A 14,967-nucleotide genomic window follows, 5' to 3' on the forward strand; every position below is an offset into this window, starting at 1 on the left:
GCACTGATTACTATAGTAATATCACTGGTAACCCCAAAAGTGTCAAAAATGTCAGTCTAGGGTCCGATCTGACCGCCGCAATGTCGCAGTCCCGCAAAAAAAATCGCAGATTGCCGCCATTACTCGTTAAAGGAAAAGATTTTTGTAATTTTTTCTTTTATTAGTAAACGCGATAACTTTTGCGCAAACCAATCAAAATACGCTTTTTCCGTTTTTTTTTTTTTTTTTACCAAACATATGTAGCATAAAACAAATTGGCCGAAAATGTTAAAAAAAAATTAGATTTTTACATTTTTTTTTTTTTTTTTTTTTGGGAATTTCATATAAAAAAAATGTGAGAAATATTATTTTTCCAAAATTTACGCTTTTTTTTTGTTTATAGCGCATGATCAAAAAATTGCACAGGTGATCAAATACCACCAAAAGAAAGCTCTGTTTGTGGGAAAAAAAGGACGTCAAATTCGTTTAGGTACAGCGTCGCACGACCGCGCAATTGTTTGTTAAAGTCACGCAGTAAAAAATCGCAAAAAAACCCTGGTCAGGAAGGGGGTAAAATCTTCCGGTGCTTAAGTGGTTAAAGTCGCTGTGACTTTGAGTCGCACAGTCTTGAAACGATACTTATTGGGAAACTGGTTGCACCTTCTCATGCAACTTTGGGGTCCAAAGTCACATGACAAGTTGTACAAGTGTGAGTGGGACCTAGTTATTCTGGTTGATTTAGGAGCTCAGCTGGTTTGCTTATTGACCGGCCTCTCCGTTTCGAAAATGGAGACAAATTTGCTGCATTGTATATTTAAAAGATGAACTCTAATAGCTGTAATCATAATAATAATTGCAGGTGCGCTGTGGGCTGCAGCAGGAGTGCGCACGTCCTAGGGTGACCACGCTGCTCTTGCATAGACTTGTTCTCAGTGAGTGTTGTCACCCTAGAAACAGGTGTTCTAGGAAGAGCTCTTGTAGGATGACCAGGTACAAATAGAAGAAAAGGCAGCAATCAAATTAGAAATCCCTCACAAACCCTGAAGTGGGGTAAGCTTGTGAATGCCTTTTTTTTTTTTTATTTTAATTTTGAAGACTTCAAAGCCCATATGAAGGCTTTCCCGCTTCCCAATTTGGTCCCCACTCATTTGTAGAGCTCCCTGGCAGTATTTTATACTTTTTTTGGTTTTAATATTTCTAAAATGTTCAATCTGGTCATGTGACACCGCAGGGTCATCCTTGGTTCTTTTGCAGCCTGGGCTGTCCATGCTTAAGTATGACGTCAGCACTGCTCTGCACCAGTACAATGTGAGTGGGGGGTGTACAGCCGTGACCAAAAGTTTTGAGAATGACACAAATATTAATTTTCACAAAGTTTGCTGCCTCAGTGTTTTTAGGTCTTTTTGTCAGATTGTACTATGGGATACTGAAGTACAATTACAAGCATTTCATAAGTGTCAAAGGCTTTTACTGCAAGTTTATGTAAAGAGCCAATGTTTTCAGTGTTGACCCTTCTTTTTCAAGACCTCTGCGATTCGCCCCGGCATATAATTTCTGAGCCACATCCTCACTGATGGCAGCCCATTCTTACATAATCAATGCTTGGAGCTTGTCGTCAGAATTTGTGAGGGTTTTTTTTTTTTTAACCACTTCAATACAGAGCACTTTCACCCCCTTCCTGCCCAGGCCAATTTTACCCTTTTAGCGCTGTTGCATTTTGAATGACAATTGCGTGGTCATGCAGCACTGTACCTACACCAAATTTATGTCATTTTCCCCCCACAAATAGAGCTTTCTTTTGGTGGTATTTGATCACCTCTGGGTTTTTTCCTTTTTGCTAAACAAATAAAAAAAGACCGAAAAGTTTGAAAAAAAAAAAAAAAATTTTTTGTTTGTTGTACAATTTTGTAAATGTTTTTTCCTGCACTGATGGGGTGGCATTGATAGGTAGCACTGATAGGCAGTATTGGTGGGCACTGCTGGGCACTGATAGGCGGCATTGATGGGCACTGATAGGTGGCACTGATGACTGATAGGCTGCACTGGTGGGCAATAATGGGCACTGGTGGGCGACACTGATAGATGGCAATGATGGGCACTGGTGGGCAGCACTGACAGGGAGGGCACTGGCGGGCAGCACTGATGGGGAGGGCAATGGGGGGCTCCCTGAGCCCTGATTCCCATCCCTGGTGGCCATAGTGGGCATCCCTGGGGTCATGGTGGGCATCCCTGGTGGTTCTAGTGGCACCCCCCCCCGAGGGTCTGCACTGGTAATCAATGATCTGAAATGATCTGATTACCAGTGCCGACCCCCCCCCCCCGTCAGGGGAGCCACCGATCGGCGCTCCTTTACTCGTGCCTGTCAGGCACGTACTGAGGAAAGCCGATCAACGGCTCTTCCTGTTTACTATGTGACCAGCCGTGATTGGACACGGCTGGTCACATGGTAGAGAGCCTACGTCAGTAGGCTCTTTACCGAGATCGGAGATGCAGGGAGTCAGACTGACACCTCGCATCATCGATCGCCGCCCAGTCAGGATAATACAACCACACCTATAGGGCGGGCGGGATGTGGTTAATTCACCTGCCTCTTGAAGATTGACCACAAGTTCTCAATGAGATTAAGGTCTGGGGAGTTTCCTGGCCATGGACCCAAAATTTCAATGTTTTGGTTCCCAAGCCACGTATCACTTTGGCCTTATGGCAAGGTGCTCCATCATGCTGGAAAAGGCATTGTTCCTCACCAAACTGTTCTTGGATGGTTGGGTGAAGTTGCTCTCGGAGGATATTTTGTACCATTCTTTATTTATGGCTGTGATCTCAGGCAAAATTGTGAGTGAGCCCACTCCCTTGGCTGAGAAGCAACCCCACACACGAATGGTCTTAGGATGCTTTACTGTTGGCATGACACAGGACTGATGGTGGCGCTCACCTTTTCTTCTCCGGACAAGGTTTCTCCGGATGCCCCAAACAATCGGAAAGGGGATTCATTACAGAAAATGACTTTACCCCAGTCCTCGGCAGTCCAATCCCTGTACTTTTTGCAGAATATCAGTCTATCCCTGAGGTTTTTCCTGGAGAGAAGCGGCTTCTTTGCTGCCCTTCTTGACACCAGACCATCCTCCAAAAGTCTTCTCCTCACTGTGCGTGCAGATGTACCCACACCTGCCTGCTGCCATTCCTGAGCAAACTCTGCACTGGTGGTGCCCCGATCGTGTAGCTGAATCATCTGTTGGAGAGACGGTCCTGGCGCTTGCTGGACTTTTTTTGGGCGCCCAGAAGCCTTCTTCACGAATGCAGTGGAAATATTTTTATGGGCTTAAGTTAATTTTCATGGCAAAGAGGGACTTTGCAATTAATTGACATTCATCTGATAACTTTTCAGAACATTCTGCAGTATATTCAAATTGCCATCATAAAAAAATGAGGCAGCAGACTTTGAAAATTATTTTTATATTCTAAAAATAATAATTAATAAAATAATTGTCATTCTCAAAATTTTTGGAGACGGCTGTATTGACGATGCCCTGTACTCCCAGTATGTCCTAAGTCTTCCTGAGTGACGCTAGTCATTCATGCCAGAAGACTGAGGACATCTAGTGGCAAAAAAAGGTACTGCAATATTGAAGGTGAGTTTTTTTTTTTTTTTTTTTTTTCTTTTTCTCTTTTAAAGAGGAAGTAAACCCTCCTCTGCATGTTGTACCTATAGGTAAGCCTATGATAAGGTTTACCTATAGGTACTGTAAATATCTCCTAAACCATGTACCGTTTAGGAGATATTTACCTTACATGCAGCCAGTGACGTCACTGGCGCATGCGCTCTGAAGGAACGTCCGCTCGTGCCTTTCCTTCAGAGCTCCATGCCGTGACCGTCGGCCCCCGCGCGCGTGCGCGGGATTGGCGTCACCGTGGCTCCTGCCAATCAGATGGCCGGATGCCGCGATCCCGGAAGACGGGCGACTGGACATGTCACCCGTCATGCAGGTAAGCGGATGGCACGGCGGGGGCTCGTTCTAAGGTAAGTATTTCATAATGAGCTAGTATGCGATGCATACTAGCTCATTATGTGTTTGTCGTGCAGGTTGCAGAAAAAAAATAAAAAATTTTGGGGGGTTTAGAAACCTCTTTAAAAAAAAAAAGTAAAAATTGAGCCCACAATTTTGGCTTCAATCACAAATCTGGTATTATCTGCAATCCTGTTACTAAGGTTAAAATATGGAAAAATGTATGTGGTAAGTAATGTTGCCCTCCGTGTGTTTTGCCAGGTGCGGGAAAGTCTCTGGTTGGCGTCACGGCCGCCTGTACAGTTCGGAAGAGGTGTCTAGTGTTGGGGAACTCCGCCGTCTCAGTGGAGCAGTGGAAAGCGCAGTTTAAGATGTGGTCCACCATCGACGACAGCCAGATATGTCGTTTTACCTCAGATGCCAAGGAAAAGCCCATCGGCTGCTCTATCGCCATCAGCACCTACTCTATGCTGGGACATACCACCAAGAGGTCTTGGGAAGCTGTTAGAGTGATGGAGTGGCTGAAAAGTCAGGAGTGGGGCCTGATGATTCTGGACGAGGTGCACACTATTCCAGGTAATAAGAGCAGACCTTCACCCTATAGAACATCTTTGTTGCCCTTACCCCTCCTCCCCACTCGCTTACAATTGGATGTCATTTTTTTTTTTCAAAACCTTCCCGCCACCGCCTTGCGGCCCTTTAAGAACTTTTAAGTGTCAGTAGGTGGGCATTAGGGCCATGTTACCGCTGAAAAGCTTCATTTCGCAAGCATGCAGCATGCATCGGAGTCTGCGCTGGAAGTGTGCAGGGTGCGCTCTCGGCACAGAAAAGTGTTTACATAAGGCAACATATATGCGGCCTCCTGGCGTTAAAGTCCACCCAACAAGAGGCCCCATATATACGCCACGTTGGCGGGAAGAGGAAAACCACTAATGCCATTTTGTGTTTTCATCTAGGTGAGAATTGCATCCTCCATCTCCTGCGTGTGCACGCAAGGCTTCAAGTCCTGAAACACGTCTATGCATGCATAGGTTTCCCATCTGTACACATGCAGGGCTTCTGCACATGTGCAAAGACAGATTTTGGGGAGGTCTCAAACCTTTGTTCTTCTTTGTACATGTGTGGAGCCCTTTGGCACATCTGTGCATGAGCCATAAATGTGGCACTGGAGAGGGGGGTGAAGCTGTGCTCCTGTGGAATTTATGGTGTGAACTGTGAACTGGCCCTAAACTGGGGTTTCCATGTAAAAAACATAGAGCAAAACTTTATTTTTTATTTTATTTTTATTTTTTTAGGCACCCACTGTACTAAAGAGTATGCAGTGAATGTTGCAATTTCAAATCCAATTCCATGTAAGGTCTTGAACTGCTGATCATGTAACTGTTGAGTTGGGAAATCACCTATTCTGCATTATTTAAACCCGATGATTAAAGTGATTGTGAAGTCTCGTTTTTTTAGGTTATAAATAACAAGCATGCTATACTTACCTGCTCTGTGAAATGGTTTTACACAGGGCAGCCCAGATCCTCCTCTTCTGTGCTTCTTGCTCCTCCCTCCTGTTGGGTGCCCCGACAGCAAGCAGCTTGCTATGGGGGCACCGAGCCGAGTAACCTCTCCCTGTGTCCATTCAGACATGGAGCCGCGACCCGACCCCATCCTCTTTCCCTTCTCATTGGCTGACTGACTTTGATAGCAGTGGGAGCCAATGGCGCAGCGCTGTTGTCTCAGCCAATGAGGAGGGGAGTCCCAGGCAGCCGAGACACTGTTGCAACATTGCTGAATCTAGATGGGGCTCAGGTCAGTGTTAGGGGGGCTGCTGAACATAGAATTGTTTTTCTCTATCGTTCATTGATGGACACTGCTCCTGACCTTTGGGTTATAGTGCCCCCTACAGGAGTAGGACACTAGGCAGAAAAAAAGTCTGGCTACACTTATGGACAGTCCTGGGGGGTAAATTTCCTCTCTCTGCTATAGGTACTGTGATTTTTTTTTTTCTGCCTAGTCAGGAGTAAGGACCTAGTTCCTTGCTCGGATCTCTGGTCCTGGTAAATTTTTTTTCTTTCCTGCGAGATCTACAATCAACTGCTGGACTGGGCGACGGGCTGGATAATCTAGATCCAGTGGTCACCCCAGTCTGGCCAGTGATCGTGTGCAGACCTCAGCTCCACGCTAGATCGTCCGCGACATAGCCCCACCGAACGGGGGCTGGCCTGCGAGTTAAATGCCTCGCGAGGTCGCATACGACGGGTCTCGGCCCGAGTCACAGCATTGTAGCAATTTTGCAGTAGTCTGCCATAGAAAACAGTGGCTGCCATGTCTGTGGAGCCTTCTGGGTGGCGTTATCGGCAGTGGGAGCTCCTCATCATCCCCTGGTGCTGACTCCTGGATCTTTTCACTTCCTGATCACCGCACGTGGTGCTGCCAGAGCGCGGGGAGGGTTGTCCTTTAGCAGTGTTTTACACTTTTTTGTGGGGTCCCCCTGGTGACTCATGGAGTCTTGTTTGGAGCACATCTCCCCTCCTGATCCCCTTTCTGGGGCTGCGGGGCCCTCCGGGTCCCATCCATCCTTCGATGCACTGACTGCAGTCCTGGAGTCCGTTATGTCCTGGGTGGAGGGGGCTTATAAGCGATAAAGTGTCTGCCTCCTCAGATCCTGAATCTGATTCAGCCAACACGGATGTGGGTCACCCTGCTGGGTCTGCAAACACACGCCCTGAATCCTCATAGTGAGGAGGATTCCTCCACTTCTGCAACCGCACATGAAAAGGCGCTGGTGGACGCACTGGCTGTATCTGTGCTTGAGGCTTTAAACTTAAGGAGGACGGGGCTGCGACAGAGGCGCCGGTTCCTTTTGGCACTCGCAAACCTTCCAGAGCGGCAAAGGTGTTCCCTTTCCCTTCCTATTTTGACAGCGTTGTCACTAAAGAGTGGAGACGACCAAAGTGTCCCCTTGAGGTCCCTAAGCTATGAGGAGTCCATTCTTAAGAGGTAGATTGTTCCACCAGTGGTGGACACTCCGGTTTCCAGATTAAACAAGGCAACCATGATTCCGGTTGAAGAGCCCCCGACCTTTAAGGATCTGGCTGACAGGAAGGCGGAGACTGTGGCCCGCATAATTGTACATCCTGGCGGGTTTGGCACTGAGGCTGATATTCACCATTGCCCTGTTGTCGCAGACTGAATGGGCTAAGCTTTTGCGCCGTGACCTGGAGGGGGAAGTAGCTTCCCTTTGCCTTTGCTGAGCTGGCGGACCAGCTGGTCCAGGGGCTGCAGGTTATCTGTCTCTTTGGATACGGCTCCCTTTGTGGCTTCTCTGTTTCGGCTGTGGTCCTTTTGGTGTGTCTTTTGGCACAAATGCTGGTCTGCGGACCAGACTTCTTAAAAGGCCTGACTGATCTTCTCTTTCAAGGAGATTGCCTGTTTGGTGCTACCCTGGATGACATTGTTAAAGATCTCACAGGGGGGAAGAGTACCTTTCTTCTGCAGAGTTCTAAGGGCAAGGACCCTCGCGGTAGACGTGAGCCCTCCTTCTCGGCTCTTAAGGAGTTTTTTTGTCCCTCGGTCAACTGACAAGGTATTGAAGCCCTTCAGGGCCTTCTCTGGAGGATCCAAACAAACTTGGTCTGTTGAGTCAAGAGCGGGCTTCTCCAGACCCGTGGACAAGGCCCCTTCAGCAGGAAGGTGCGCCCTCACCCGTATATGGGGTGGGGGGACGTCTTCACTGGTTCCCGGACCCGTGAACTTCCCTGGTAAAAGACAAGTGGGTCCACGAGGTCATATGGTCTGGGTACAAGATCGAGTTTCGTTCTTACCCTCTGATAAGGTTCTTCCTTCCAACGTACAACTGTCCCCGGTCCGCTTACAGGCTATTTTTTGGGGCGGGGCAAGACCTTTTCCTTATAGGGTGATGTCCCCAGGAAAAAAGGCAAGGTGTGTCCAATTCTGGACCTCAAGTCACTGAACTATTTTGTGCGGATGCAGAAGTTCAGAATGTAGTCCATTCGCACAGTGGTAGCTTCTCTTCATCAGGGGATTTTCGTGCCTCCATCAACCTCAAGGTCGCTTACCTTCACATTCCAATGTGTCGGTCACCCGCGCTTCCTCCACTTTGCTGTGGGAGAGGAGCATTATTCGTTTGTGGCGTTGCCCTTTGGTCTCGCCTCCGCTCCTCGGGTCTTCACAAAAGTGTTGGCCCTGGTGCTAGCATTGTTACGCCAATGGTGGATCATGGTACTGGGCTACTTGGACGACCTCCTCCTGTAAGACGAGTCTCCTACTGCTCTGGTGGAAAACCTGGAAATCACCATACAAACTTTGAGGGAGTTTGGCTGGATTCTGAATTTTCAGAAGTCTGCTCTGGTTCAGTCCAGAAAGCTGGACTATCTGGGTCTGACTCTGGACTCTTCCTTAGCCAGAGTGCTCTTTCCTCTGGATAAACTGCAGGCTGCAATTCGTCTCCTGCTGTCCAGCAAATGGTCATCCCTTCGGACTTGCATGCGGGTGCTGGGTCTGATGGTGTTAACCTTCAAGGTGGTTCCGTTTGCACAGTTCCATACGGGTTCCCTGCAAGGGAGATTCTGGCCAAATGGCACAAGAATACGCGGTCTCTGGACAATCAGATTTGGCTAAGCTGGGGAACGAAAGAATCCCTAATATGGTGGCTTCATTCTCCGGCGCTTCGGCTGGGCAATTCCTTCCTTCCCTTGTAGTGGACAATGGTCACCAAGGATGCCAGCCTGTCTGGCTGGGGAGGTGTCTTCAGCAAAAACTCTGCTCATGGGATCTGGACACTGGATGAGTCCAGACTACCGATCAATGTTTTGGAACTCCAAGCGATCAGATTGTGCCTGGAACATTGGACGGATCGTCTTCAGGGATGTCTAGTGCTCATTCAATCAGGCAATTCCACGGCCGTAGCTTATGTCACTTGGGGGGGGGGGACAAGAAGTGTCCTGGCCGCTCTGGAGGTAGCCGGCCTTCTAAGGTGGGCAGAACGATTCGTTCCAGCCCTCTCCATCATACACATTCCAGGGGTGGAAAACTGGCAGGCGGATTACCTCAGTCGGCAGGTGTTTGACCAAGGGAGTGGTCCCTTCATCTGGACGTGTTTCATCAATTGTGTCTCTGGTGGGACATCCCTGAGGTGGATCTGTTGGTATCCCAGCTCAACAGAAAGGTGCAGAGGTTTGTGGCTCAGTCACGGGATCCTCTGGCGGATGCCACAGATTCGCTGGTGGCCCCGTGGGGTCAGTATCTTCTAAATTACGCCTTCTCTCCTCTCTTGCTTCTGCCACGACTTCTACGCAGGATCGAGGCAGAAGGGATTCCGGTCATCTTAGTGGCCCCGGACTGGCCTTGCCGAATTTGGTACGCCAATCTGGTGCGGCTGGTCATCGACGTTCCTTGGAAGCTTCCGCTCAGGGAGGATCTGCTGTCCCAAGGACCAATTTTCCGTCCTTTGCAGTCACTGGCTTTGACGGCTTGGTTGTTAAACGCCAGATGCTGATGGATAGAGGTTTTGTCTTGAGTCGGTGGTTCCAACGCTGTTAAAAGCCATGAATTCTACTTATAGGAAGATCTACCATCGTACGTGGAAGACCTACATTGCGTGGTGTGAGTCTCTTGGGGTTCATCCTCGCTCTTTTTCGGTGGCTCGGATCTTGACCTTCCTTCAATGGGGGGTTGAGCAGAAACTGGCCTTGAGTACTATCAAGGGTCAGGTGCCGGCCTTAGCAGTTTTCTTTCAACAGCCCTTGGCCACATACTCCCTGGTACATACTCTTCTTCAGGGAGTTAGGCACTTGACTCCACCAGTGTGGTCTCTGTTGCCACCTTGGGACCTCAATTTGGTGCTCTCTTCCAGAAGCCTCCTTTTGAGAATCCTCATTCCTTCCTCAGGTTGTTTAGGTTTTTCTTTTGAATGAAGACTTTGCGTTGCCTTCTCTGTGTCCCAGACCAAAACATCCAATGGAAATTGCTTTGCATGCCTTGGATGTGGTCCGGGCAATTAGGGTGTACCTGGCAGCTACGGAGTCTTTGAGGAAGTCAGACTCCCTATTTGTGCTCACGGATGGGCCTCAGAAAAGGTTGTCTGCTACTTCTGCGACCGTTTCCAGATGGATCAGACAGATTGCGTTGTTCAGGTCTATTCCATCAAGGGTCGGGTTTCTCCTTTCCCTTTTCAGGTGAGCTTCAGTTGTTTTGGTTGAGCTTCTGTTTACCTGGTTGGCTATAGTTGGCCTTGGGAGGAGTTTCTTTTTTGCTGTTCCAGCCCTTCTGTTTTAACACTGCTGTGGGACGTCCCAATGGTTAATAGGATTAGGAGCTGTGTCCGTCAATGAACGATACAAAAAATTGGATTTTTGACTTACCGTAAAATCCATTTCTCTGATGTTCTTTGACGGATACAGCACCCACCCCTCTGTGGAGTTGTAATTTTTCTGACACTCCTTTTAACAAAACTGAGTACATATAGAAGAGAGAGGGAGTATACCCCCTGAGAGACTGCCCATAGGCAAAGCCAGACTTTTTTCCTGCCTAGTGTCCTGTAGGGGGCAGTATAACCAAAGATCAGGAGCTTTGTCCGTCAATGAACATTAGAGAAATTGATTTTACGGTAAGTCAAAAATCCAATTTTTATCTTAATGCATATAGAATGCATATAAAAAAAAAAAATCTTCTGCCTTTACAATCACTTTAACATTAGTCATTTTTATAAATCTGCAGCTTTTGTAAATAAAAATATCTATAAAGGTTCTTGTCTAGGCACTTCCTGTTTATAGAGTGTTACTGTCACCCAAGTATGCCCCTGCAGTGTCACCCAGTCACATGGGCTGCCAGTGGAGACTGCAAGTGCCCAACACACATGACGCAGGCATGGTGCACTGCTATCACCATTTGGAAACCCACTCGGAGAAAGGCATTGCAGCCACCACTGAAGTGCATGTAGATGGGAAGTGGAAGCAAAGAGGCTGCAGGAGATAATCATCAGCACTGAGATTTTAAAAAAAGGCAAGGGTTTGTGACACACTGTAATTTATCAGAATATATGTCATTCAGTTGTGGCTTACATTTACTATATTGTATAATTCTATTGAATATATATATATATATATGTATATTTTTTTTCTATTTGGCCTTATTCAGCTAAGATGTTCCGTCGTGTCCTGACCATTGTCCAGGCTCACTGCAAGCTCGGGCTCACTGCCACGCTGGTCCGAGAAGATGACAAAATCGTTGATTTAAATTTCCTAATTGGTCCCAAGTTGTATGAGGCCAACTGGATGGAGCTCCAGAACAATGGCTACATCGCTAAAGTTCAATGCGCTGAGGTGAGCAGAATAGCGAGCCTAAACAAAATTTCTCTTGCGTCCTCTGACAGTCGCCGCCCACTCATACAGTCTTCACTTATGGGTATTGACCTTATCCACAGGAGTAAGCTAGGCAGAAGATTTTGTTAGAAACATTCACAAAAAACTTTGCATAGACACACCTATAGGGGGCTGTCCCTCTGGTCCAATACCCCCCTGCTAGCAGCATTCCCAATTCAGTTTGTCTTTTGCCTAGTTAGGAGTAGGCAGGCTTCCCTTAGCTGGGGCTACAGTCTCAGCCTTTTTTCTTCTGTTTTCTTCATTTTTATTTCTGCCAAGTGTGTTTTTTTCTTTACACTGATAGCTGTTTTTATTTGTTCCTGCGCATCTCAACGAGGACATGGTCTTACCTTCGCTGTGTGCGAATCCTAAGCATCCTAAGGAGTTTGCCTTGCATTCCTTGGATGTTGTCAGGGCGATATTTTCTCCTTTTGAATGCTTCTACTTGTCAGAGATTGGCCCCCAAACCCATGCAAAATTTAAAGGCTTTCTCACCTTCCACAGAAAACGTTCATCCCCTGCAAGGGGCAAGTAGTGTCCTGCAGCACTTCCGGGTGACAGTCCTTCTCTGCTCTGCAGCTGACTGTGGCAGCCGGCGCCAGCAAGGCGCTGCTGAGAATGAGTGCATTTGATTTAAAAATGGCGCCAGATGTAACTGCACACATGCGGGCCCGGCCGAGCTTGTACAAGCTTTCCCAAGCCTGGCAGGCATCGGAACGGCGCATGCGCAGTTACGATGTCGGCCCGCAACCAACTTTTTTCCAGGCATCGGCTGCCCGTTACCGGCATTTACGGACAGCCAGGACAAATTAAATTACCCGGGACAGGGTCCTATTTGCCGGGACTGTTCCTGCAAAAATGGGACAGTTGGCAGGTATGCAAATATGTGCGTAGCGCACTCCCAGCACAAACACCGGAACGCATGTTTGGGCCACCCAGGTTTAAAGCCTACCTCCTGGACGCCACATATATGTGTTACTGGGTCATTATGGGGTTAATTAAACACAAGACCCTTCCTATGAGGAGAGCAATGCTGGGCTATCAGATCTGAAATGCTGAAATCTACTATGCTTCAGAAAAGGTCTTGGGTAGTTATTGTGTATTAAAATGTATCTGAATCCAAAACTATTTTTTTACCACTTGAAGAGGGTCAGAACCTTCAATACGGATGTGTTTCAACTGTCTTTTGGATAGATTTTTATTATTGTCTGTTACCCTGTTGCAGTTTTTTCATGACTCCCTATCTGATAAAACAGGAAGTGAGGGGAAATCTCCCTAACGAAGGTCCAGAGAGCAGTAAAAGCTGATGGAGTTATCCAAGTTTTTTTCAGTATAGATACCACTCTAACGCTTTTACTGCCACACTTGTAAGGCTCATGGTGCCAGCAGGGGTTGGGGGGGGTCACACACACTCCCAGCCCTTCCCTATCCTTCCAGTCTTCCCAGACTGTCTGTCCAACCTGTGGGCATCGGTGGGTGAAAGAGAGGGGAAACTGATCTTCACTAGAGATAAGTGACCCCAGAAGTAATATGTTAAATGTCACTTCAGGTGTTTGGTGGCTGCTTGGATGAAGGTATGATCTGCTCTCCATAAACGTCAATGGAGGGCAGGTAAGACATCAGGGATCTATAAGACCCCTGATAACTCATTTAAACAGAAACCTGTCTGGAAAATATTAACCGCTTGCCGACCGCCGCACGACTGTTTACGGCGGCGGTCAGCCCCTCACAGGCAAAGCGACGTAGGGCTACGCCGCTAGCCTGGGAGGGTCTAGGGAGCGAGCGCGCGCCGCCGGAGGCGCGCTCCCGCGCTGTCACGGACCCCCCCACGCGTGTGCCCGGCGGACCCGATGTCCGCCGGTCACTCGCGAACGTCCGTTAGAGCAGGAGAAAGGCAGGCGGCTAATGTAAACAAGCCGCCTGTCATTCTCCCCTGTGTAGAAATAGTGATCATACGGTTCTACTATGTAGGACCGTTGATCTCTGTTCTTACACCTCAGCCACAGCCAATCACAGTTAGAATCACGCCCCTAGGGACACACATAACCCCTCCCTCTCAAAAGTTAACCCCTTCACTGCCAGTGTCATTTTACAATAACAGTGCATATGTATAGCACTGATTACTGTAGTAATGTCACTGGTAACCCCAAAAGTGTCAAAAATGTCAGTCAAGGGTCCGATTTGTCTGCCGCAATGTCGCAGTCCCGCAAAAAAAATCGCAGATCGCCGCCATTACGCGTTAAAAGAAAAATAACAAAAATGACAAAAATCTTTCCCTTAGTAAACGCAATAACTTTTGCGCAAACCAATCAAAATACGCTTTTTGCGATTTTTTTTTTTTTTTTTTTTTTTTTAACAACATAATTACCAAACATATGTAGCATAAAACAAATTGGCCTAAAATGTTAAAAAATTTTGATTTTTACATTTTTTTTTTGGGGGGGGGGAATTTCATATAAAAAAAATGTGAAAAATATTGTTATTTTTGCAAAATTGACGCTCTTTTTTTGTTTATAGCGCATGATCAAAAAATGCACGATCAAATACCACCAAAAGAAAGCTCTGTTTGTGGGAAAAAAGGACGTCAAATTCGTTTAGGTACAGCGTCGCGCGACCGCGCAATTGTCTATTAAAGTCACGCAGTGCCGAATCTCAAAATAGGCCCTGGTCAGGAAGGGGGTAAAATCTTCCGGGGCTTAAGTGGTTAAATCTCATAGGGCAGGGATCCTCAAACTACGGCCCTGCAGCTCTTGCAGAACTACACATCCCATGAGGCATTGTAAAATTCTGACATTCACAGACATGACTAGGCATGATGAGAATTGTAGTTCCTGAACAACTGGAGAGCTGTAGTTTGGGAATCCCTGTCATAGGGGACATATTGTCCTGTGTGATATAAATAGTTTTAGTGTAAGTAAAGAAAACAAAGTAAAAAAATGAAGTTACACCCAAGAACTTAACACCCTCCTAAAAAAAAAAAAAAAAATTGAGCCAGTCCTGCCCCCACACGCGCACACGCACACACGTAAACGCACCTGTCGGGGACGCCTATATGAAAAAAAAAAAAGAAAAACCCCAATGCTTGCAATACACGTTGTGTATCGCCACGCATGCCCGAGTGGGACAAATAATTCTAGGGCTAATATTCACGGTTCACTCTAAACTGATGACTTGTAGGGGGCTTTTGAAGCGCTGCCTGTAGAAAATATAGGGTTTCGTACGTTGTCATTGTTGTTTGGTATCTGTTTACTCAGCACGACAGCAACTTTTATATATTGCCAAAAAATGGGAAATCTATTGCGTTTCTAAAATTAGCCATTTTTCATTTTATTTTATTTTTTTACTGAAATTTTGCACTTGATAAACCCCTGCACAAATATCCTGCGACCTAAAACGGAGCTCCACCCAAAAGGGGAAGCTCAGCTTTGTTTGCACCCTCCCTCCACTACCACATTTGGCACTTTTTGAGGGGAGCGGGTACCTGTCAAAACCAGGTGGCCGCTCCCACTTTTAGGTAAGATCGCCGCATGATGATCACAGCGATCTACAAAATTTCCGAACTCCCTTCTCTCCCCCCCCCCCCCCCCCCGGCTGCCTTCTGGGAGACACACAGG

At 47.2% G+C, this 14,967-nt stretch overlaps 1 protein-coding gene across 2 annotated transcripts in view; it reads left to right on the plus strand.

The window, feature by feature from the left end:
- The window catches only part of ERCC3 (ERCC excision repair 3, TFIIH core complex helicase subunit), a gene marked incomplete at its 3' end in the record, with an annotated part of 309,947 nt that overhangs the window by 205,142 nt on the left and 89,838 nt on the right, over positions 1 to 14,967 (plus strand). For both annotated transcript variants that reach the window (XM_082261051.1, XM_082261050.1), the window contains 2 exons: positions 4,245 to 4,559; positions 11,130 to 11,314. In XM_082261051.1, the coding sequence (XP_082117177.1) occupies positions 4,245 to 4,559; positions 11,130 to 11,314 (500 nt within the window). The remainder of the gene's footprint in view (positions 1 to 4,244; positions 4,560 to 11,129; positions 11,315 to 14,967) is intronic.

The sequence above is a fragment of the Pelophylax lessonae genome (assembly GCF_965119305.1).
Source record: "Pelophylax lessonae genome assembly, chromosome: 6".
Classification (NCBI taxonomy): Eukaryota; Metazoa; Chordata; class Amphibia; order Anura; family Ranidae; genus Pelophylax; species Pelophylax lessonae.